Below are 21629 nucleotides of genomic sequence, written 5' to 3'. Positions count from 1 at the left end.
GCACGGCCTCCTATTTGATGTCGAGGGTGGCATTGATCCTCAGCGCCCGGTCGTCGGGGCAGGCGGGGTCAACCGGGACGAGCTTGATGGCCTCCACAAGCTCGAACGCCCCCGCACGACGCTTGGAGTCAGGTGCCTCACCACCAAGTCGGTCGAGGTTGGCAATGAGGGTCTCGGCCTCCATGAGAGCCTCGGTGTACTCGATGCACTTGACGTCGTAGTCATATGCATGTTCATACATGGACTCAATCGTGATGACGCCGTTGGGACCCGACATCTTGAGCTTGAGGTAGGTGTAGTTGGGGACTACCATGAACTTGGCATAGCACGGCCACCCTAGGATGACGTGGTAGGTTCCCCTGAATCTGACCACCTCGAAGGTAAGGACCTCCTTGTGGTAGTTGGAGGGGGTGCCGTAGCAAATGGGAAGGTTGATGCGTTCGAGGGGTCGCATGCGTTTCCCTGGCATGATGCCATGGAAAGGTGTGGCGTCGCCTCGGAGCCTCGACCGGTCGATCTCCAGGAGCTCCAGGGTGCTGGCGTAGAGGATGTTGAGGCCGCTGCCTCCGTCCATCAACACCTTGGTGAGCCGGGTGTTGCCCACGATCGGGTCGATGACGAGCGGGTACTGCCTCCTGAGACCAGTCGAGGTATCGAGGAGTGGGCACCCTGATCGAGAAGACCTCTCGGCGTTCCCTTTTTCGCTGGCGCGCCGTAAGGCACGCCGAGGGCCCGCCAAAGATCATGAAGGCGTTTTGCACCTCGGGGAACCCATCGTCCTTGTCATTGTCCCAGTCACCGGTGCCTTTCTACTTGGCGTCGTCGTCAGGGAGCCCGAGCCTGGTGTAGTAACGCCGCAGGATGGAGCAATCCTCGAGGGCGTGCTTTACCGGGCCCTGGTGGTAAGGGTAGGGTTTCTTAAGCATGTCGTCGAAGGGTCTGGGGCCCCTAGAGCCTTAGGGATTCTTGTGTTCTGCGGCCGCGACCAGATTGGCCTCAAGGACAGCCTGCTTCCCCTGGCGACCCTTTTTCTTTCTTTTGGGGAGGTGGGGAACCGAGGCCTCGGGGGCCTCGTCCCTCCGCTTCCCCTTGGCGTTGTTCTCGGGGGAAGATGGCCCCAACAGCCTCTTCGCCCGAGGCAAAGTTGGTGGCGATGTTGAGGAGCGCGGCAGCCGAGCGTGGCATGTTCCGGCCTAACTCTTGGACCAAGTCTCGGCAGGTGGTGCCGGAGAGGAAAGCCTAGACGATTTCTAAGTCGCCAATGCTGGGCAACTCGGTGCACTGTTTAGAGAAGCGCCGGATGAAGTCTCGGAGAGACTCATCCAGTTTCTGGCGACAGCTCTTAAGGTCCTAGGAGTTTCTAGGGCGCATGTATGTGCCCTGGAAATTCCTGACGAAGATCCTAACCAAGTCGCGCCAGTCGTGGATCTGTGAGGGAGGAAGGTGCTCGAGCCAGGCTCGCGCCGAGTCTGACAAGAGCAAGGGGAGGTTGCGGATGATGAGCAAGTCATCGTCCGCGCCACCTAGCTGACAAGCCAGACGGTAATCAGCAAGCCAGAGTTCGGGATTAGTCTCGCCGCTATACTTCGTGAGGTTGGCTGGTTGTCAAAACTGGGCTAGGAAATGAGCAGCGCGGATGGCTCTGCTGAAGACCTGAGGGCCAGGCGATTCGGGAGAAGGACTATGGTCTTCCTCACTGTCATAATGGCCACCTCGGTGTGGATGGTAGCCCTGGGCGGGCCCCTCATTGTCGTGGCGTCGTCGCCTGCTGACCACCTCATGGTCTCCCTGCACCTCACGTTGGTTGCCGAGGTGGTCGAGCCGCAAGGGGACCCCATGGGCTGTTGGCGCCTGAGTGGGCTCAGGACGAACCGAGGCCTCCCTATCCTACCGATGTGGTGCCGAGGGGAGGTCCGAGGTGGCTCCGTGCCGCCGGGAGGCAGAACTCTCGGCCTGCTGCACCACGGCGGTCTCGAGGAGATCCCGGAGCTCGCCGCGAACCCATCGCCCTTCTGTGGTAGAGGGCTCAGGCATCACGCGCACTAGCATCACCGCCACAGCGACATTCTGGCTAGCGCGTCTGAAGATTAGGGGACGGTCATCCCCTTCGTCGTCGTTGATGCGGTGGTGCACGTCGCAAGCCCGCTGCTGGGCTCCTCCGCCATCACTGCGGCCCTACTGCTCCTACTCGAGAGTGTTTCAGAGCTATTGTAGAAGGAGTCGATCTTGCTCGACCTTGTCCTGAAGCTCACGGAGCTGCTCCAGGTCCGGGTGTCGAAGTTGTCCAAGGGTAAGGTTCTCGTTCCGTGCTGCCGGTGGGATAATGCGTGAGGGCATGGCATCACCCATTCCCTGATGAAGCGGAGTACGGTTGCCTGCCCCCTCGTCCTCATCGCCCATACTTGGCATCCCAAGTCTGACGTGGAAGCACTTACGAGTGGAATCGTAAGTACCTTCATCATCAGAGTCGGAGTAGCCAAAGCAATAGTCACTCGCGGCTAGGAAACAGCACATGGCTTTAGGGTCACGAAGCCCGGAGAGATCCACTCCGGCCCACGCCTCATCCTCCTCCGAGGAGTCGGCGTGGGAGTGAGTCGAAGTCGCGGTACCGAAGTCGAGGGCAAAGCGTTGGTGGTGTCCTAAGGGCTCCGCGTGAATGGAAGTGTAGGCATAAGCATAGGAGGCAGTGGCATTTCTCAACCCGAAGGGGTACGGAGATGGTGCCATCGCCGAATTCTGCTTTGCCAGAGCCGGCTCCTCAGGACGTGTCGAAGAAGAGCTCGGTGATGGGGCATTGCCGCACGCCACCGGCGTCTCTCCCTTGTCCAGGCTCAGGCCAGATAGGTCCCCAACCAGGGACCTTGTGCCAGCAGCTGGGCACGAGATACCAGTGGAGCACGGCGTGTTGTCCTATGTTCACGTGGAGTCGGCGTGGCTCCACTCGCGTCGCGCCTGGCGAGCGTGATGAGAGCGGCTGCCCGGGCGCCGCCTGCGCCTAGGCTATGGGTGCGTGACATCGTCATCAGTAGGCGGGGCTCGGGGTGTGAGGAGTACCATGTCATACTCATGCCCTAGAGACATGAACTCTAGGCTCCCAAACCAGACCACCGTGCCAAGACATAGTGGTCGTACGGGGTCTACCATCCAAAACTTGTTGGGATGATGAAGCTGACATGCAGAGTCCCCTACCTGGCGCGCCAACTGTTTGTGTTTCGGGCCGGGGGGTCCTCAACCAACTAGTGAATTTGTACTGCATGTTCCCGATCCTGGATGGTGATGCAAAGAGACACAAGGCTTATACTGGTTCAGGCAATCGGTGCCCTACGTCCAGTCTGAGAGGTCGATCTTGTATTCCTTGCACCGGAGTGCTTGTAGTAGGGGGTTACATGCTAGGTGAGAGAGGGAGCTAGTCCCAGGTCTCGGCGTGGAGCGGTGCGGGCTGCTTGAGACGTTGTTCTCAGATAGTGGGAAAGCGTGCGTGTTATAGAGTGTTGCTTGTGCACGCGTGTGTTCCTCTCCTAGAAATGGCCCAGGTCCTTTCCTTTTATAGTTGAAGGGGGGATAAGGGTAGTATGTGTGCTAACTACATGGCGTTGTGCGAACAGAAGCGGCGTGTCTGAGCCCTATAGCCTGTTCCTGTGGTGGCGTGGTCGTTGGAGTGGTCCGTCCTTGAAGTACTGGGGTGACGCGCTGGTCACATCCGATCCTATGCGTCGTGGGAGCTCTAGGGCTACCTCGAAGTGGGCGTGGTGGTCGGCGTGCGGGTCACTGTAGGTTGACTGCGCATGAAGCCGAGGCTCGGTTGTTGCCTAGGCCAAACCATCATGGAGGGTCTCGGTAGACGTGAATCTCGAGGTAGCCGAGGCCCTAACGTAGAGTGCCGAGGCTCGGAGGGAGCGGTTGATCTTGTACGCTGATTCTGAGGTGATGATGACCCAGACTAGACTTCCCATGCTGCGTTGTCTTTGGGGTGGGGGTTATGGGGCACAGTGTAGTGTAGGCGCTGATTGTGGGCACAGCACCAGAACACAGTGGCCGGTAATCCCCGCCGCGCCTTGTCCTAGCCGGTATGGCGTTGATGCGACTCCTTGTCCCATCGGCCACTACGTGGTGTCGAGCCATCGTCCAGCTGAGATTGTGGGGGTGGTTGACGCATTAATGGGACGTGACGCGCTGTTGGGAAGACTGGTCAAGGCAGTAGCGATGGGTTATTGCCAAGCCAGCCTCGAGCGATACAGAGAATCGTTGTCTTGTTCGAGGCTATACACACGGGGCCTCGAGCGAGACCGAGATTGGGCTCCTTGTCGAGGCCTCCCGCGAGAGGCCTCACGTGAGGCAGAGATTCGTCAGGGCGTCGAGACCTCCCGTGCGAGGCCTAAGGCGAGGCGGAGAGCTGGTGGGCTCGGACGGGGCTAGTGGTTAACCCACGACTTACCTTCTGGCTTTGTTGTTGATGGGGTTTAAGTGACTCTTTTTGTGTACGCTCGGGGTACCCCATTTTATGGTACCCGACAGTAGCCCCTGAGCCTTTAGAGGGAGTGGGAGCACTCTCCCTGAGGGTTTGTCGAGACTTGGCTTGCAGCCGCTCCTATAGGGATTGTGTTTTGTTTTTTGAGGTTTCGGTGGGTGCGCGCGAGCGCACCCGCCGGGTGTAGCCCCCGAGGCCCTGGAGGAGTGGATTTACTCCTCCAGGGGCTTTTTTCGTATTGAGTGAGAAGTTTTTATTGTATTTGCCGATCCCACAAGTGCGAGTTTGGGTCACGGGGTTTCGGCGAGGTCGCAGGAAGAGCCCCCGAGCCTCTACACGGAGTGAGAGGGCCGTCGAGAGTTCCCCTGGCTTTTTGTATGCCCCTCACGTGTGAGAGTTTGTTTGCCGAGCCCCCTTTGGGTGTGAGCCTGGGTCGCGGGGTCTCGGCATATCTGCAGGAAGAGCTCCCTAGCCTCTGCACAGAGCAAGAGGGCCATCAGGGGCTCCCCTATCTTTTTGAATCGACCCTCGCGCGTCCTTTTCGTTCGGAAGGAGGGGTTGTTTTGCCGAGCCCCCTCATGCACGAGCCTGGGTTGCTGGGTCTCGGCAAGTTTGCAGGAGGAGCCCCCTAGCCTCTGCACAAAGTAAGAGGGCCATCAGGGGTTCCCCTGGCTTTTCGTACGATCCTCGTGCTTCCTTTTCGTTCGGAAGGAGGGGTGGAATATGCCAAGCTACCCTCGATGGGCGTGAGCGGTGGCATTTCCGGTGAGCTGTTATCGGGTGAGTCTGAGTGGAGGCCCATGCCCCATTTGCTAGGGGTCGGCTAGTGGTCCAGAGACGCACTCCAAGAGTACCAGAGGGTTTCTCTAGTGGATGCCGAGGCCGTTCGCTGGGCCCCGGTGGCTCGGTGCCTCCCTACGGTGGGATCCCATTCGGAGACCTCCCTACCGGTCTTGGACACGACTTAGGATGTCCCGAGCGATTGTTTGCTCGAGCCTTGGCCATACGTGGGCTTGCCCATAGTTGTTCCTGACTCTATTGCCCTAGGGCGGCTATCGAAACCCTAGGGGGCCTAGCCTTCGAACCCCTAGACCGTAACGGGCTCGATGCCCTTTATCGTGTCTACAATGAAACTTCTGGCGCGGGCTTAGGTCGCTTGTGTTTGTCTTAGGTGCAGGAGGAGCCCCTAAGTCTCCGCATGGAGCAAGAGGGCGGTCAGGGGTCCCCTGACTTTTTTGTTCGACCCTCACACATCCTTTTCGTTCGGACGGAGGGGTTGTTTGCCGAGCCCATTCGGGTGAGAGCCTGGGTCGCTGGGTCTCGGCAAGGTTGCAGGAAGAGCCCCTAGCCTCTGCATGGGGCGAGAGAGCCGTCGGGAGTTCCCCTGGCTTTTTGTACACCCCTCGCGTGTGAGGGTTTGTTTGCTGAGCCCCCTTGGGTGCGAGCCTAGGTCGCGAGGTCTCGGCATATCTGTAGGAAGAGCTCCCTAGCCTCTGCACAGAGGGAGAGGGCCATCAGGAGTTCCCCTGACTTTTTGAATCGACCCTCACGCGTCCTTTTCATTCGGAAGGAGGGGTTGTTTTGCTGAGCCCCCTCATGCGTGACCCTGGGTCACTGGGTCTTGGCAAGATTGCAGGAGGAGCCCCCTAGCCTCTGCACGGAGCAAGAGGGCCGTTAGGGGTTCCCCTAGCTTTTTGTACGACCCTCGCGCTTCCTTTTCGTTTGGAAGGAGGGGTGGAATATGCCAAGCTACCCTCGATGGGCGCGAGCGGTGGCATTTCTGGTGAGCTGTTATCGGGTGAGTCTGAGTGGAGGCCCGTGCCCCATTCACTAGGGGTCGGCTTGTGGTCCAGAGACACACTCCAAGAGTACCAGAGGGTTTCTCTAGTGGGTGCCGAGGCCGTTCGCTGGGCCCTGGTGGCTCGGTGCCTCCCTACGGTGGGATCCCATTCAAAGACCTCCCTGCCGGTCTTGGACACGACTTAGGGCATCCCAAGCATTTCGCTTGCTTGGGCCTCAGCCCCATGTGGGCTCGCCCATGGTCGTCCTTGACTCTGTTGCCCTGGGGTGGCTGTCAAAACCCTTAGGGGCCCAGCCTTCGAACCCCTGGACCGTAATAGGCTCGGCGCCTAGTTCCTTTGTTTGAAAGGAATAGGGTGGGGGAAGCGTCTTCCCCATCGGCTCGACAACGGCTGGCGCGCCTTTTGAGGTGATTTTCTAGGGAGACGGAACGACGCCTGCTGCTACAGCGGTCGGGCACGACGTGGTGTCAGCGGATGGGACGTAACTATTCCCTCGATTAATGAGGAAAAGGTGGGCACGTGGCTGGTAAAATCGGATTGGGGTTAACCGCACCAGATCTAGGGGAAAGTTCCCCGATTTCATCGCCCATCCATTTTGCCTTCACCCTGCATAAATACGCATTGAGCCTCGCCCCTCCCCACCTTACCTTGCCTACATTAGCTCTACCCCCATTGAGCCATCGCTAGAGCAGCGGGCACCGGGAAGAAGAAGGGAGAAGGGCGAGCCAGAGAGAGAGAGAGAGACAGGCTCACCACCGCATTTGAACCCTCCACCGTACTCATGGCCGGCGACATCATTGTCATCAAGGCGGACCCTTGGGATCCATCTGACATCACCATGGAGATGCTTCAGTCGCTCGTCGATGGCGGACTCCTTCGTCCGGTGACTGACCCCAACAGGTCAGAGTGGATCGCTCCGTTGGGCGAGCTGGAGCCGAGGCCTCTTGATGGTTACGTCGTGAGCTTCATGTCCTTTCACGAGCGCGGCCTTGGTGTTCCGGTAGACCGGTTCATGTGGGCGCTCCCGCACTACTATGGCGTGGAGCTCCACAACTTCAACCCCAATTCCATCGCATAGGCGGCCATCTTCGTCGCTATCTGCGACAGGTATTTGGGGATTGCTCCTCATTGGGAGTTGTGGCTCCATCTCTTCTGGGCGGGGCATACCACCAAGCCGACGGGCACGTCGGGCACGAGGAAGGCGGTGAGGGCTGGTGGCTGCACTCTCCAAGTGCGCCAGGACCGCCAGCACCTCTACATCCTGGCCTAGCTCGCGTCATCCAATCGTCGATGGTACACGAGCTGGTTCTATCTCCGCAATGATGACGGCAGACTTCCCCCCTACACTAGGTGGATTGTGGGGAGCTACCCGGAGAGGTGGAAGTATGGCGTCCCGAGGGAGGATTAGCCCAAGCTGCAGCTGCTCCTAGAGGGGCTGCAGAGGCTGTGGGACCATAGCCTTACCGTGGCTGTGGTCGTGGCCGCCTTCCACTGCTGGAGGGTGCTGCCGCGGATGGCTCGGCGGCGGTGCCTGTTCGAGATGAGGCCGGATGAGCCGATCGTGGGCATCCGGATGTCTGCCTCCGCCCTCTCCGACGAGGAAATTCTTCGCCGGGTGAGGGAGACGGTGGATGCAAAGCTGAGGAGCAGCGGTTTGACCACCCTCACGATGCGTCCGTCGCGGGGGTTCCTCTTGTTGGTAAGTTGCGCGCCGCCGTAGCCCCCGAGCCCTCTCCATTTCTCATTATTTCTCGTTCCCTCATGCGCGTTCGCCGCTCCTGCAGGGGATGAGGGACGTGCGAGCCTCTCCGCCGCCCATTCCCGAGGACGCGAGGCAGCAGGCGATCAACCGGGCGAACGCTGAGGCGTAGAAAAAGCGGAAGGACGCCAAGGCGGCAAAGTGCACGAAGCAGATCCTTGCGCGTGAGAAACTAGATGAGCGTCACCGGCAGCAAAGGAAGGACGGCCTCCCGTTGGAGGAGTCCCCATTGCTGTCGCTATCGACGGATGCCTCAGACAGAGATGATGAGGGCGAGATGGGGCGGGGTCCCCTGGACCATCTCCCTGACGTAGGGGAGACGGTGCCTGGGGCATCGGCAAGCAGCCCAGCGCTCCCAGGGGGAGGAGGAGGAGCTGTCCCGGGGTCGGCAATCGCCCGCCCCGGGGCCGGGGCCGAGGCCGACATGCTCGAGGCACAGGTGCTGGGCAAGCGTGCCGTCAGCCTGGTGGGCTCGACGGCAGCAGCGGAGCAGGTGGCGGCGGGGGCGACGCTACCACCCCCGTAGAGGACCAAGGGGGCACCGGGGTCCATCGAGGACCGACTGGCGCCGGCAGATACAGAGGCCTTGCCTCTGCCACCGCCCCCGCCTTTGCAGATGAGGGTTGCCGTGCCGAAGCAGTTGCAGCCTCGCTCGAGGTAAGCGTATTTTTGGCAGAGCCGTAGCGTTTTTCCGTGTGTTCTTCGGTCTCGTGCTGACCCTGCAAGTGTTCTGCTCTTAGTCGGAAGCGACCTGCGGAGGTGCCTACCTTGGCGCCCCTTAAGGCGCTTAAGGTGAACCCCGGTTCCACCGCCTACTAGGTGGCGGAGGTGCAAGCCTCCCTACAATGTGGCATGGCGTCGGCAAGGGCCGACTCGAAGGAGCCGACCACCCAAGGAGGGGCTGCCGAGGCAGCCTCGACATGGACAGGGGAGGGAGTGCCTATGCCCCACGAGGGCAAGGCCCGTGAGTCAGATGGGGTTGAAGTGCCCTCAGTTGCCGAGGCCGCCGAGGTCGAGGCCCCCTTGGTCTCCGAGGCTGAGGCGGCGGAGGCCGGGGCGCCTAGGACCATCGAGGCCGCTACGGCGAGCGCCGGAGCCCTCGCGACCACCGAGGCCACGATGGTGGAGGCCGGAGCCCCCGGGACCATCGAGGCCACGATGGCAGAGGCCGGAGCCCCCCCAAGACCACCGAGGCTGATGTGATCACGGCGAGGCCGTCGGCCCAGGAAGTGGAGATGAAGGCGGCGGAGGCTTCGGTGGCACCCTTGGTTCAAGGCCCGCCGTTGTTGCAGGAGAGCGCCCGAGAGGTGGAGGTCCTTCCGATCTCCTCCGATGATACTTCCCGGGCGCAGGAGATGGTGGATGCCGAGGTGGCTGGTGCCGTGGAACAGCCGGTTCCGACCCCGGGAGATGGAAGCTCGGCCCTCGCGTGGGTATGACCCGAGCCTCGCGGGTGGGATCACCGGCGTGTCCTGTGGCAGAGCCAGGAGGACCCTAAGGCGGAGCTTCTGTTTGCCCTCGAGGACGCGGCCGAGGGCGGGCGCTAGGACACATTTGAGCAGTACCGCCAGCTAGCGGAGCAGTCACTACGGACGGCGTTGTCCATGGTGGCCGACGATCTGCCCGGAGTCGCCCAAGTTCGTGCTTTCTTTTCTCACGCGGTGGTCTTTCTCTGAGTTTTCTTTGTAGGGATTGACCCCTGTTCTGTTTCCCCCAAGAGCTCAAGACCCAGTCCCTTGGGAAGTTGGTCTTTCTCCGGTGGGAGAGGGACATCTAGGACCAGCTTCAGCGGTAGAAGGGCCTTCTTGCTGGTGCCAACGAGCTCCTGTCGGCGTGGAGCGTAGAGGTGGAGGACCTCCACCTTCGTTGTGCTGATGCGAAGGTCGAGGCGGCCACGGCCCAGGAGCAGGTTGCCCCTCTGGCGGCGCGGGTCAAGGAGTTGGAGGAGGAGCTCACCCGCGTGGCCGGTGATCAGGATGCCTTTAGGTCTCGAGCCGAAGAAGCCACGACCTCAGGCAAGGTTCTTGTTGGGTAGCTAAGAGCGGAGCAGAGTGTGCACCAGCTGACGAAAGGCGCTTTGGACGAGGCCCTTACGGTGGTTGAGGCCTCCCGGACCGAGGCTGTGGTCTGGAGGGGAAAGGCTGAGGGTGAGTCCTATTCCCCTCGTTTTATTCGCTTTTCTTGTATTCGCCCCTCATTCTCTGGTGTGATGCAGAGCTAGGGAGAGAGGCTTCCAGGGTGGCCGAGGCCACTCGGATCGAGGCCCAGCGCCTGAAGGAGAAAGCCGAGGCTTCCCGGGCCGAGGCCCTACGCTGGAAGGAGAAAGCTGAGGCCTCTTAGGTCGAGGCCCGACGCTGGGAGCAGAAGGCCAAGGGTGAGTCCCGTAGGCTTCCATCCCTATTTGGCTTATTTTACTTTGCTCTCAACCCCATTCCGTTTCCCGTGGCGCAGAGTCGGAGGCTGAGGTTACCCGGGCAGCCAAGGCTTCCGTCGCGGTGCAGGCGGTGCTCGAGACCAAGATCGGGGAGCACGAGGCGCTGAAAAGTGCCGCCCGTACCGCCTGTGAGGCCTTGGAGGTCGAGGGGGTTCAATTAGGCAGCTCCCTTGGGAGTCGTCTGATTGCATTGAGCGGTCAAGTGCGCGAGCGGCTCTGAGGAGCGCTGCATACGGGCATCAAGCGTGTGCTGGCCGTCATCACCTCGCACTACATAGGCGTTGACCTCCAAGCCATCAGCGATGGCTATGTCCTACTCGATGATGACGAGGAGGCCGATGAGGCGGTTGCAAAGCTGATGGAGGCGGCGGAGGGCCCCGGTACGGCGTTGGCCAAGCTGTTCGAAGAGGAGGTGGTCGCTCCTCCACCATCTGTCGATGCTGGAGGCCCTGAGCCATGACCGGGGCCTAAGGGGCCATGTAAATAGAATAGGAATTAACTTTGTATCGTAACGCTTGTGGCCGTCGAGGCCTTTCTTTTAAAGTACTCGTGTTTCTTAATCGTTTGTCTTGTATTTCCGAGCCTCTGTCCTCTTGTTGTCTCTGATCAGATTTCTTCGCAAAAAACTTCCTTAGAGCCTAAGCCATCCCCTGGGCGAAAGGTGGTGAGGGAGCACTGTAGCCTAGAGGCTTAGGCCGTCTCGTGACTCTTCATCCCTAAGACTCGCATAGTAGATAAGTTCACTCCCCTCCTCAGATTAGCTGCATACCCATCAGGGAACATTAACGTCTGGATCCATTCCAGTACTTCCCTCCTTTGGGGCTTGCTCAAGACAAAATCGGCCTTAGGCCTTCTCCATGTCTTGACGCGACTAGGACGCTTCATATGTTGGTTTGGTCTATCGTATAACGTTGCCAGATCCACTCTAGCATTAACGTTGTCCTTTGACTTGTCAGGAATGTCCATGATTGTTTCCCAAAGTGCCTCGACGACATTCTTTTTAGTGTGCATTACATCAATGTTGTGTGGAAGGAGAAGGTCATCAAAATAGGGGAGCCGAGTTAAGCCTGACTTATGAGTCCACATATGTTGCTCACCATATCCTATAAAACCACCTTCTGGATTGACCATGAGACCATCTATTTGTTCATGAACCGTGTCACCAGTCATTATTGGTGGTGCAGGGTCTGTCACTACGACACCTTTCGTAAAGTTCTTGATGTCTCGTCTGAATGCATGGTCAAGAGGGAGGAATTGCCGATGTTTGTCGAATGATGAATACTTGCCACCCTTCTGCAACCAAATGAACCTCAGACCTTCCTTGCATATTGGGCATGGGAACTTCCCGTGAACACACCAAGCGCAGAATATCCCATACGCCAGGAAGTCATGCAGGGAGTAGTGGTACCAAACATGCATTTTGAAGTTTTTCTTTGTAGCTCGGTCGTATCTCCATACCCCTTCCTCCCAAGCATGGACCAATTCATCAATCACAAGCTCCATGAACACACCCATATTATTCCCCAGGTGTCCAGGAACTATCAACGACAAGAATACGTTATGTTGTTGAAAGCATACGCCAGGGGGGGATTGAGGGGGATAACGAACACAGGCCAACATGTGTATGGGGCAGCCATCATTCCATAAGGATTGGACCCATCTGTTGCCAGTGCAACACGTACATTACGAGCCTCTTTAGCTTTCTCATGATGAATGCCATCAAAGTGGGTCCATGCTTCACCATCGGATGCATGTACCATCCTGTCAGGATTGTATTGTTTGCCATTTTTGTGCCATGTCATCTGTTTCGTGGATTCCTCGGTCATGTATAGCCATTGGATCCTTGGTATGAACGGAAGGTGCCATAGGATTATCACGGGAATGTCAAGCTGCCTCTTCTGGCCATCACCAGAATCTACCTCTTGGAACCTAGAGGATTTACACTTTGGACAGTACTTTGCTTCCACGTATTCTTTCCTAAATAGGACGCACCCCTTCGGGCAAGCATGTATCTATTCATACGACATCTTTAGTGCACGAAGGAGTTTCTGTGACTCGTGCATGCTCTTTGGCAGAAGGTGACCCTCCGCAAGCAGGCTGTCAATAACTGTCAACATACCATCGAAGGCGTCTCGACTCAGGCTATACTAGGACTTTAACGCCATTATGCGTCCAATGGCAACCAATTGAGAAACCTTTGTCTGGCCATGAAGGGGTTTCTGTGCCACAGCAAACATGTTGTAGAACGCCTTTGCGGTTGCCTCTGGCTCCTCCTCCGTATGTCCTTCAGTGAACTGTGCCTCGTGATAGTCATTTAACATGTCTGCTACCCCGGCATGCATCAGCATCATAATCCTCGACGCGTGGTCTCACCACCTCCTCTCTCATACGATCGACTTCACCAAGGTAGACCCACCGGGTATAGTCTGCCGTAAATCCATTCTTCCAAAGATTTTCCTCCATGACCTTCTTTGTTTGTCTTTTCCTATTTGCGCATTTGCTACAGGGACAACAAATTTTACTCACTCCTTTAGCAGCCACGCCAAATGCCTGTTCCAAGAAAGCATGGGTCTTGTCGATCCATTCATTGGTGACCTGACCCTGACTTGCGTGGCCCGTGTACATCCACTCACGGTCCTCCATCCTCTAACATATATAGCGGCGAGTAATATAAACATCAATTGCATCTACATGACGTTCCTACTATCTAATAGGTGAGGATAGGTCCTAATCTCACCCACGGATCCATAGATGAGGTTTGTTTCCATGCTCTACTCCTATCCGAGACAGAATTTCGGCAGCACCTCCCCGTTGTTCTTCAAATATACGTCCTGCCAGGGAGAGTGTGTATCCGAAGAACAATAGGGAGATGATGCCGAAACTCTATCTCGGATCGGAGCAGACCATGGAAACTAACCCCACCTATGCATCCGCGGGCTGTCCAAAAAACGTGGATAATTCGAAATAGATATAGTTTTAGATATGGAAATATCTGCATATTTCCAACCGTATCTCTTTCGAACGGGAGACGCCTAACTGGGTTACGTGATCTACGACCATGATACGGAAAGAGGGGTTATACCTAGGGTGGCAGTGGAGTCAGGCTAGCGGGGCCATGGCGGGTGGGGGCAGTGGCGAGGCGACGCGGTGCAGGCAGACTCGTAGCGGCGAGGAAGGTGATCAGGGTCGCCGAGGTACTCCGGCTCCGCTCCGACGGGCTCTTCTCTGCAAAAAAAGAAACATAAAACTATCAATACAAAATTTTGGCAGCACCTCCCCTGCACGGTGAGGTTTCCAAAACCTGCAAGAAAACCAATGGCACGATGACCGACATGCACATATATATGAACGACACGATGGCCGACATGCACAAGATTATATCCAACCACATATATATAACAATGTCACAACCACTACTACAACTCCTACGACTACCACCACTGCTACTCTACCACTACTACTTCCGCAACTACTAGTAATACTACGACGACGACGGCGGTAGGGCATACCTAGTGGGCGTCGTAGGGCGGCGGTGGTGAAGGGGCCAGGGCGCCGGTGGATAAGGCGACGGCTGGGGAAGCGCCGGGGATGTGGCAACGGCTGCCGAGGCACCCCCTCCTCCTCCTCCTTGTTCCTCCTTCCTCCTTCCTCCACCTACTTCTCTTCCTCCTTCTTCCTCCTCTCCTCCTCCTCCGGCGGCGTGGGCGACGGCGGCGGCGGTGGCGCGGGCACGGGCGGGGGTGGCGCTGGCGCGGGCGGCGCGGCCGTGGCTGGGGGGGGCGGCGCTGGCGCGGGCATGCGTGTGTGCATGTGTGCGGTGTGTGTGGGCCGGCGGGTTAAATCACCCCTTTGCCGAGTGCCCCCGATCTGGCACTCAGCAAAGTAATTTTTTTATTTTTTAAAATTCTTTGCTGAGTGCCACCCAGACTGGCACTCGCCAAAGAGAGTTTTTTTAAAAAAAAATCCCTTTGCCGAGTGTCATCTCCTGACACTCGGCAAGGCTCTGATTTGCCGAGTGTCATTTTTGACACTCGGCAAACCATATTTTTTTTCACTTTTGACCTCCAATTTTTTTCTGCAGTCCTCATACAATACCTGGTACTCCATGTTCCAATGTGGCACATTTTCTCAGACATTTCTATATTTCTTTAATTTATTTCAATTAATTGAATTTTTTTGGATAATTCAAATTATAACCGCTAGTCATTCGAATAATGAAAAAAATGAATGAAAAATGATATTCATGTTATTTAGTATAATGTGAGGCTGTATCCAGGAACAAACTACCAATTTCGAACATCTTGTTCACGAAACATGACCACAAACTTGCGGTCGAGTTGTTTTTAAATTCTATAAAAAGCAAATGAAGACCGAAAATCTTGAAACTTGTCGAGATGTCATGATATCATATGTGGAGGCTGTGATAAAAAATTGAGAAGGTTTCGCGCAAATTGTCACGTACTATGCTTGCAAACCGAAGAATCTCCGAAGAAGTTTCGCGCAAGTTTCAAGATTTTCGGTCTTTGTTTGCATCGTACGGACAACTTGCGCGTAATCTTCGTAATTTTTTATCACAGCCTCCACATATGATATCTTGACATCTTGATAAGTTTCATGATTTTCGGACTTCGTTTGTTTTTTATAGAATTTAAAAACAACTCGATCGCAAGTTCGTGGTCATGTTTCATGAACAAGATATTCGAAATTGATGGTCTGTTCCTGGATACGGCCTCACATTATACTAAATAACATGAATATCATTTTTTCATTCATTTTTTTCATTATTCGAATGACTAGCAATTATAATTTGAATTATCCAAGAAAATTCAATTAAATAAAATAAATTAAAGAAATATAGAAAAAGTCCAAGAAATGTGCCACATTGGAACATGGAGTACCAGGTATTGTATGAGGACTGCAGAAAAAGTTTGGAGGTCAAAAGTGAAAAAAATATGGTTTGCCGAGTGTCAAAAAATGACACTCGGCAAATGAGCCTCTTTGCCGAGTGTCATGATAAGACACTCGGCAATCCTTTGCCGAGTGTCTTGTCCTGACACTCGGCAAACCACCTCTTTGCCGAGTGTTATTGTTTGCCGAGTGCTTTCTCTCTGGCACTCGGCAAACAATTTCTTTACCGAGTGTCCGATAAAACGCACTCGACAAAGTGTGGGACACTCGGCAAAGAAGCCGTCTCCGGTAGTGCGAATATGAGCTGCCCATGTCAAGTCAACAAACAAAGAACAAATGGATGGGTATAGAATGAGGATGAGATCGATGTGTGTGGGAATATGCTTTGCTTATCCGCGTAGCGTAGCCAAAATGGTTGCTGGTCGCACAGTCTAGCTACAGTCGTCGACGCTCGCTCAGTTGACGCTGGATCAATGAAATTATTCAAGCCTAGCTAGCTACTTGTGACGGACGGGGGTTGCATGCGCGCGTCTGTCAGCAGGCCAAGATCAGCAACAGCTGTTTCAGGATCTTCTGCTACGCCGACGAGGCATACTGCCTCACAGTGCTCCACGACGCCATCGTCATCACGCCCACCAACCCCCGCGACAAGTTCCAGCTATATATGCTCTCCATCTCTCTCATCGATTGATCTTATAATGACTTTGTTAGCTTAATTCTGACCATCTATCTGGTGTGCCTAGCTTACACTGTGTATCCAATCTAAATAAATGTGCTTCTTGTGCGTATGCACAAATTACAATCCCTAACAGTATAATGGAACGATGTGAAACATAGAGAGATCTTCTGTCATAAAATAATCGTTACCCTAGACATATCGATAACTAACTCACACTGACTTGAGTTACAGATTTCTATGTCTTCAAAAGAATTTGTGAAACCGCAGAGCCAGCGTGCAGATCCAATGCAAGGCCGCCCGGCGGAGCGCGGATTTTCGGTGACCAGCGGCGACTCCATCTCGTTGGAAAATCCAATTTTGTCTGTAATTAATTAGAATTTATCTATAACTAAGTTATACATAGTCCAATGAGTACGAAATTTTTACTATAGTTCAAGCATACAATAATTAGCGTACCATAAAAATTTCACCATAATTGGACCATTGAAGCTGCAGTTATGAATTATTCCAATTAATTACAGAAAAAATTGGATTTTCCAATTAATCTAAAGCTACAAAAAAAAATTTGTACTAAAGCATACCGTATTATATATTCACTGTGTAGATCTACTCATGTGGAGTCTAATAAAATTAGATTTTTCTATGATTTACTATGATTTTTCAAAAATTCACCGAAAATAAATAAAAAAAATTCAAAAAGCAATGGTACTGTAGCAAACCCGCCGTTACTGTAGTAAATCCGCCGTTACTGTATCAAAACCGCCGCTGAAAAACCGCCCAGGGGGTAAAATAGACGGTTTTGGAAAGTTCAGGGGGTAAAACAGACGGTTTCATAGTTGAGGGGGTGAAGTAGACCAAGTATGATAGGTGAGGGGGTCAAGTAGACTTTTTCCCTACCCCCTAGACATATCGATAACTAACTCACACTGACTTGAGTTACAGATTTCTGTCTTCAAAAGAATTTGTGAAACCGCAGAGCCAGCGTGCAGATCCAATGCAAGGCCGCCCGGCGGAGCGCGGATTTTCGGTGACCAGCGGCGACTCCATCTCGTTGGTCGGCAGCGTGCTCCGAGTCCCCAGGTGCGCCATTGTGGCAGTGCCACCCTCATCCTCCTCCCCTTTCCCCCTTTCGTTGCCCATGTGTGAGGCCTAATCAATCCCTGCTCCCTCAGGCTCATGTCGCAGGCATCGTCATCTACCGCTCGCACTCGGTGATCAACCGCAGCTAGGGTGAACCCGCACCCCTTGCTATTGTTGCTACAGCACCTCCACCCACTGCTGTCAAGCTGCAGGCACCAATTGATGATGTGACCGGGTTGCCACTGATAATGTGCCCGGATTGCAAGGACACGAGGGTGTTTGCTGCCACTACCACGCAGTCTGAGTATAACATTGGAAGGAGGTTTTTCAAGTGCTCCAGGAAGAACTATCGAAATGTCAGTGCACTGGTTCAATTTGCATTGCCCAAATTTCATTTTTGTTTGAATGGGCGTCCCTAAGAATGGTAGTGTTTGTAGCATTCAGTGGTTGCACCATTGATGTTAAATTGCCTGTTGTTGTAATTTGGATGCAGGGGACATGTTCTAGGTATTGGTTCGAGGAAGAATATGTGGTGTACCTTCAAGATAATGGTTATCTACTGCCAGCTTCCTCGACCATTGTAGCAGCTTCGACAACAGATGTTCCTGAGCTGGTGGACAAAATTGATAGCATAGAGGAGAATCTGAACAAGGTGAAGGAAATGGTTGTCAAGAACAGGGAAGGCATGGGAAGTTGCATTTGTCTTGTGTGTGGGTGTCTAAATGTAACATTCTTGGTGTTGGCCATCTTGTTGGTTGTAGCTGTAGTGTTGAAGTAAGCAAATGTTGTTGAAATATTGTATGTGACATATTGTATTGAACATGTGTCTTTTGTGTGACATGGTGTATTGAACCTGTTATCCAGGATGTATTTGCAGTTGGTATGAAATATGTGCCTGAGTGCTGTTGGAATTAAACATCCCTTTTGCTTTGATGTGTAACCTGTGTGTGATTAAATTTTGGTAGCATGTATGTAACTTCAGTATAGCCCTGAATTTTTGTAGCAACTCAATGGATTTTGGGCAGCATATAACATATCCATGATATTTTGGCATCATGCAGCCAATAACTTCCAATAGGTTACATGTGCACAGAATAGAATCAAGTATCCATTGAAACAGAATCATTTTATATAAGGTCTTACAATTTCATAGTTCAAATACAAATTTTAGTAGCATAATTCAAATACAACAAAATCACTAACAGAAGTTCATGGTTCACAAATAGCTCGAGAAATGCAAAGGCTAGTCATCATCACTGTCTTCTTTTGATATGTTGTCTTCATCTGGACTATGGTACTCAAGGAAGGTTTCATCTTCATCTTCATCTTCGCCGTCTGTTTCATCACCTTGAGTTGTATGTTGATGTCCACAGATGCTCTCGACAAGGTCTCTACTAATAGGGCTGCTTGGTTGATTGTCCATGTGCAACAAATCCATATCAGGATAAATGTCTCTCACTAAACCATCTCTGGATGAAGTATTCTCCTCTTGGTATGCCTCCTAACATCTCATCTGTACTTGTTCATGGATTGGTTGCTTTTCGTCGAACTCTTCAACATCAAATATATGTCGGTGGCCAAATTCTTGTACCACTCGCCAAGATGAGCCGAACTTTGTATCTTCCAAGAAAAATACTTGTGAAGCTTCTGTGGCTAGAATGAAAGGATCATTCTTATACCATCGGCCTTTGATGTTAATGCTCTTGAAGTAACCATCATCTTTCATTTGGTATGTCCTTCCCTCAAGATTGTACCATTCACACTGTAATAAGATAACAGATCTATCTCCTTTGCTGTTCTTAGTGTAACTCAACTCAATAATGTCTCTGATTGTCCCATAGTAGTCAATAGTGACATCATTGTGATCCCCTGCAATCTTGATGGTGGAGTTTTGTGTTTTCCTGTGTGCCTCACGAGCCATAGTGTGGTACCGTACCCCATTGATTATACAAGCTGTGTATGATCGCACACGCCTATCCAGTCGACATGCGAGTGAGTACAAGTCTTCATCAACATTTGTTGTGCCTTCATATTTCAATCTGGTAATCTACAGGAAAACATAGAGAATTGGTGATTTTTGCAAATTTATTGTATCATAAATGATTCACTCAGGTTGTAAAAGTTGCGCGCACATGTTTCTCAAACCATGCAGCAAAGTGTGTTGACATCATTTTTTCAATATTATTGACCTATTGTTGTTCCAATTGGGCTCTATACATTCTGCAAAGGAAGTGGTTAATTAGTTTATTGTGAGACTAATATTGACTAAAATTGGCATAAATGAAATGACAGCAATTACTCACTCTTTGTATATGGCAGCCATGTGTTTTCAGCCCATGCATTGTTCCTCCCTCCATATTGACACATCTTCATATACTAGAGGCATAGCCATCTGGAAATTTAACATTGCTCATAAACTGCAAGAACTTCTTTGCTTCTGGTGTTAGAACGTAACAAGCTTTGGGCTTTGAGGATGAATTACCAGTGTCTTCCTGCAAATGAAGCTCTTTTCTTATACCTCTGTCTTCCAAATCTAGTCTAGCAGCGATTGTGTCCTTTGTCTTGTTTGGAATATTCAGTAGAGTTGACAAAAAGTTTTCACATATGTTTTTCTCTATGTGCATAACATCAAGGTTGTACTGCAGCTTCAATTTTGACCAGTATGGCAAATCATACAAGCTAACCTTCAGATGCCATACTGGTTCTCCATTACGACGTCGTTTTCTTGATTCGACTTATCTGGATTTTTGTCTGCAACATAGCAAACTTCATCCAACCTTGCCATAACCTCATCTGCACTAAATTTCCTTGGTTGCTCTCTAGTTTCATGGTGGCCATCGAAAGAACTATTTTTCCTCCAGGGATGGTCGTTTGGGAGGAAACGTCTATGGCCTATGAAAACAATTTTGTTTCTCAGGCATTCGGAGCATGGATTCTCATCATAGTGCACACATGCGAAGTAACCCCTAGTAGTTCTGCCTGACATGGTGCCTAATGCAGGGTAGTCATTGATTCCCCACATAATCGCTGCACGTAGACTGAATTCTTTGCCTTCATATGCATCATAAGTAGGGACACCTTCCTAAAGAGTTAGCATGTCTGCTATCAAAGGCTGCATGAACACATGGAAATCTTTGCCCGGTGATTTTTTGCCTAGAATTATTAAAGCAAGCATATAATTGGATTGGTCCATACACATCCATGGTGGAAAATTGTATGGAACCACTATCACTGGCCAGATGCTGTATGAATTGGTCATCTGACCAAATGGGTTGAATCCATCAGTAGCAATGGCTAACCTCAAACTACGGGGATCATCTGCAAAAGACTTGAAAGTATTATCAAATTATTTCCAAGCTTCTCCATCAGCAGGATGTCTCATTTCATTCTCAACTGGTGCCCTCTTTTCCTTGTGCCATCTTGCATACTGTGCCCGCTGCTTTGAGATAAAAAGCCTTCGAAGGCGTGTAATTATTGGAAAGTAACAAAGGACCTTGTGAGGAACTTTCTTTTTGCCCTCCTTGTTCACTTTCCATCTTGTGAAGCCACAAACTAGGTAATGATCATCGTCTTCATGGTCCTTCCAAAATAAGGCACAATCATACTTGCACACATCAATACAAACATAACCAAAACCAAGCTTTCGAAGTAGAGCTTTCATTTCGTTATAGGACTTGGGGAGGCCGGTCACATTCGTCAAAGATGTCGAAAGCAACTCAAGGAAAGCATTGAACCCAAAATTTGTTATCTGATTGTACACTTTTATATGTAGTAGTTTAATAATGAAAGTTAGCCTAGATTCCTCGGTGCAACCTAGATAAAGCTCATGCTTTGCCTCTTCCATGATTTCTTTATATAAGTTACCACCAAAGCCATGGCTTGCTGCAGTGTGCAAATCTTGAATCAACCCCTGAACTCCCCGTGCACTATCTTCTATGACATCTTTAGCTTGTCCTTCCTCATCAAGTGTTGCCTGGTCATTTCCCTCCCATGACATATCTTCAGGTACAACAGTGAGTTCTCCATCATCATCTTGTTCAACATCATTATCTCCCTCTCCATGGTCAATCCACCTTGTATAGGACCTAGACATACCATTGATTTTGATATCCTCCTGTACCTCACCTTGGCTTTTTTCTATTTGGTTCAGGCATTTTTGGCATGGGCACTTGATTTTCTCATCTGCACTATATCTACTTCTGACATGCTCCATGAATTGTGCAACACTAGACAAATAGGGCACAGTAAATGGGGCACTGTTATAAATCCAGCTTCTATCCATCTCAACCTAGGCTGCGCTGCTGCTGGTGGGGGGGAGGGGGCCGAGGTAGCAGATGCGGGAGCAGGTGCCTTAGCTGGCCAGGCTCCAGCTAGGGTGGATAGCCAGGCTCCACTACGAGTAGCCGACGCGGCACTAGCAAGGGTGGCCGATGCAGGCTCCATTCTCTAGCAGGGGTCGCCACTCTCCAGCAGGGGTCGCCGATGCAGGCTCCATTCTC

At 52.5% G+C, this 21629-nt stretch overlaps 1 protein-coding gene and 1 pseudogene across 1 annotated transcript; one reads left to right on the top strand and one right to left on the bottom strand.

The window, feature by feature from the left end:
* Positions 1-17226: 17226 nt before the first annotated feature.
* On the top strand, positions 17227-17908 carry LOC136487412 (uncharacterized). Its single transcript, XM_066484568.1, has 3 exons — positions 17227-17261; positions 17306-17486; positions 17624-17908. The coding sequence occupies exons 1-3, from the start codon at positions 17227-17229 to the stop codon at positions 17906-17908; spliced, it is 501 nt and encodes a 166-aa protein (XP_066340665.1).
* Positions 17909-18373: 465 nt separating this feature from the next.
* Positions 18374-21343, bottom strand: LOC136487991 (uncharacterized; annotated as a pseudogene).
* Positions 21344-21629: the final 286 nt, after the last annotated feature.

The sequence above is a fragment of the Miscanthus floridulus genome, chromosome 10 (assembly GCF_019320115.1).
Source record: "Miscanthus floridulus cultivar M001 chromosome 10, ASM1932011v1, whole genome shotgun sequence".
In the NCBI taxonomy this organism is placed as follows: domain Eukaryota; kingdom Viridiplantae; phylum Streptophyta; class Magnoliopsida; order Poales; family Poaceae; genus Miscanthus; species Miscanthus floridulus.
Note: the sequence above shows the minus strand (reverse complement) of the source record. Positions and strands in the feature narration are given on the sequence as shown.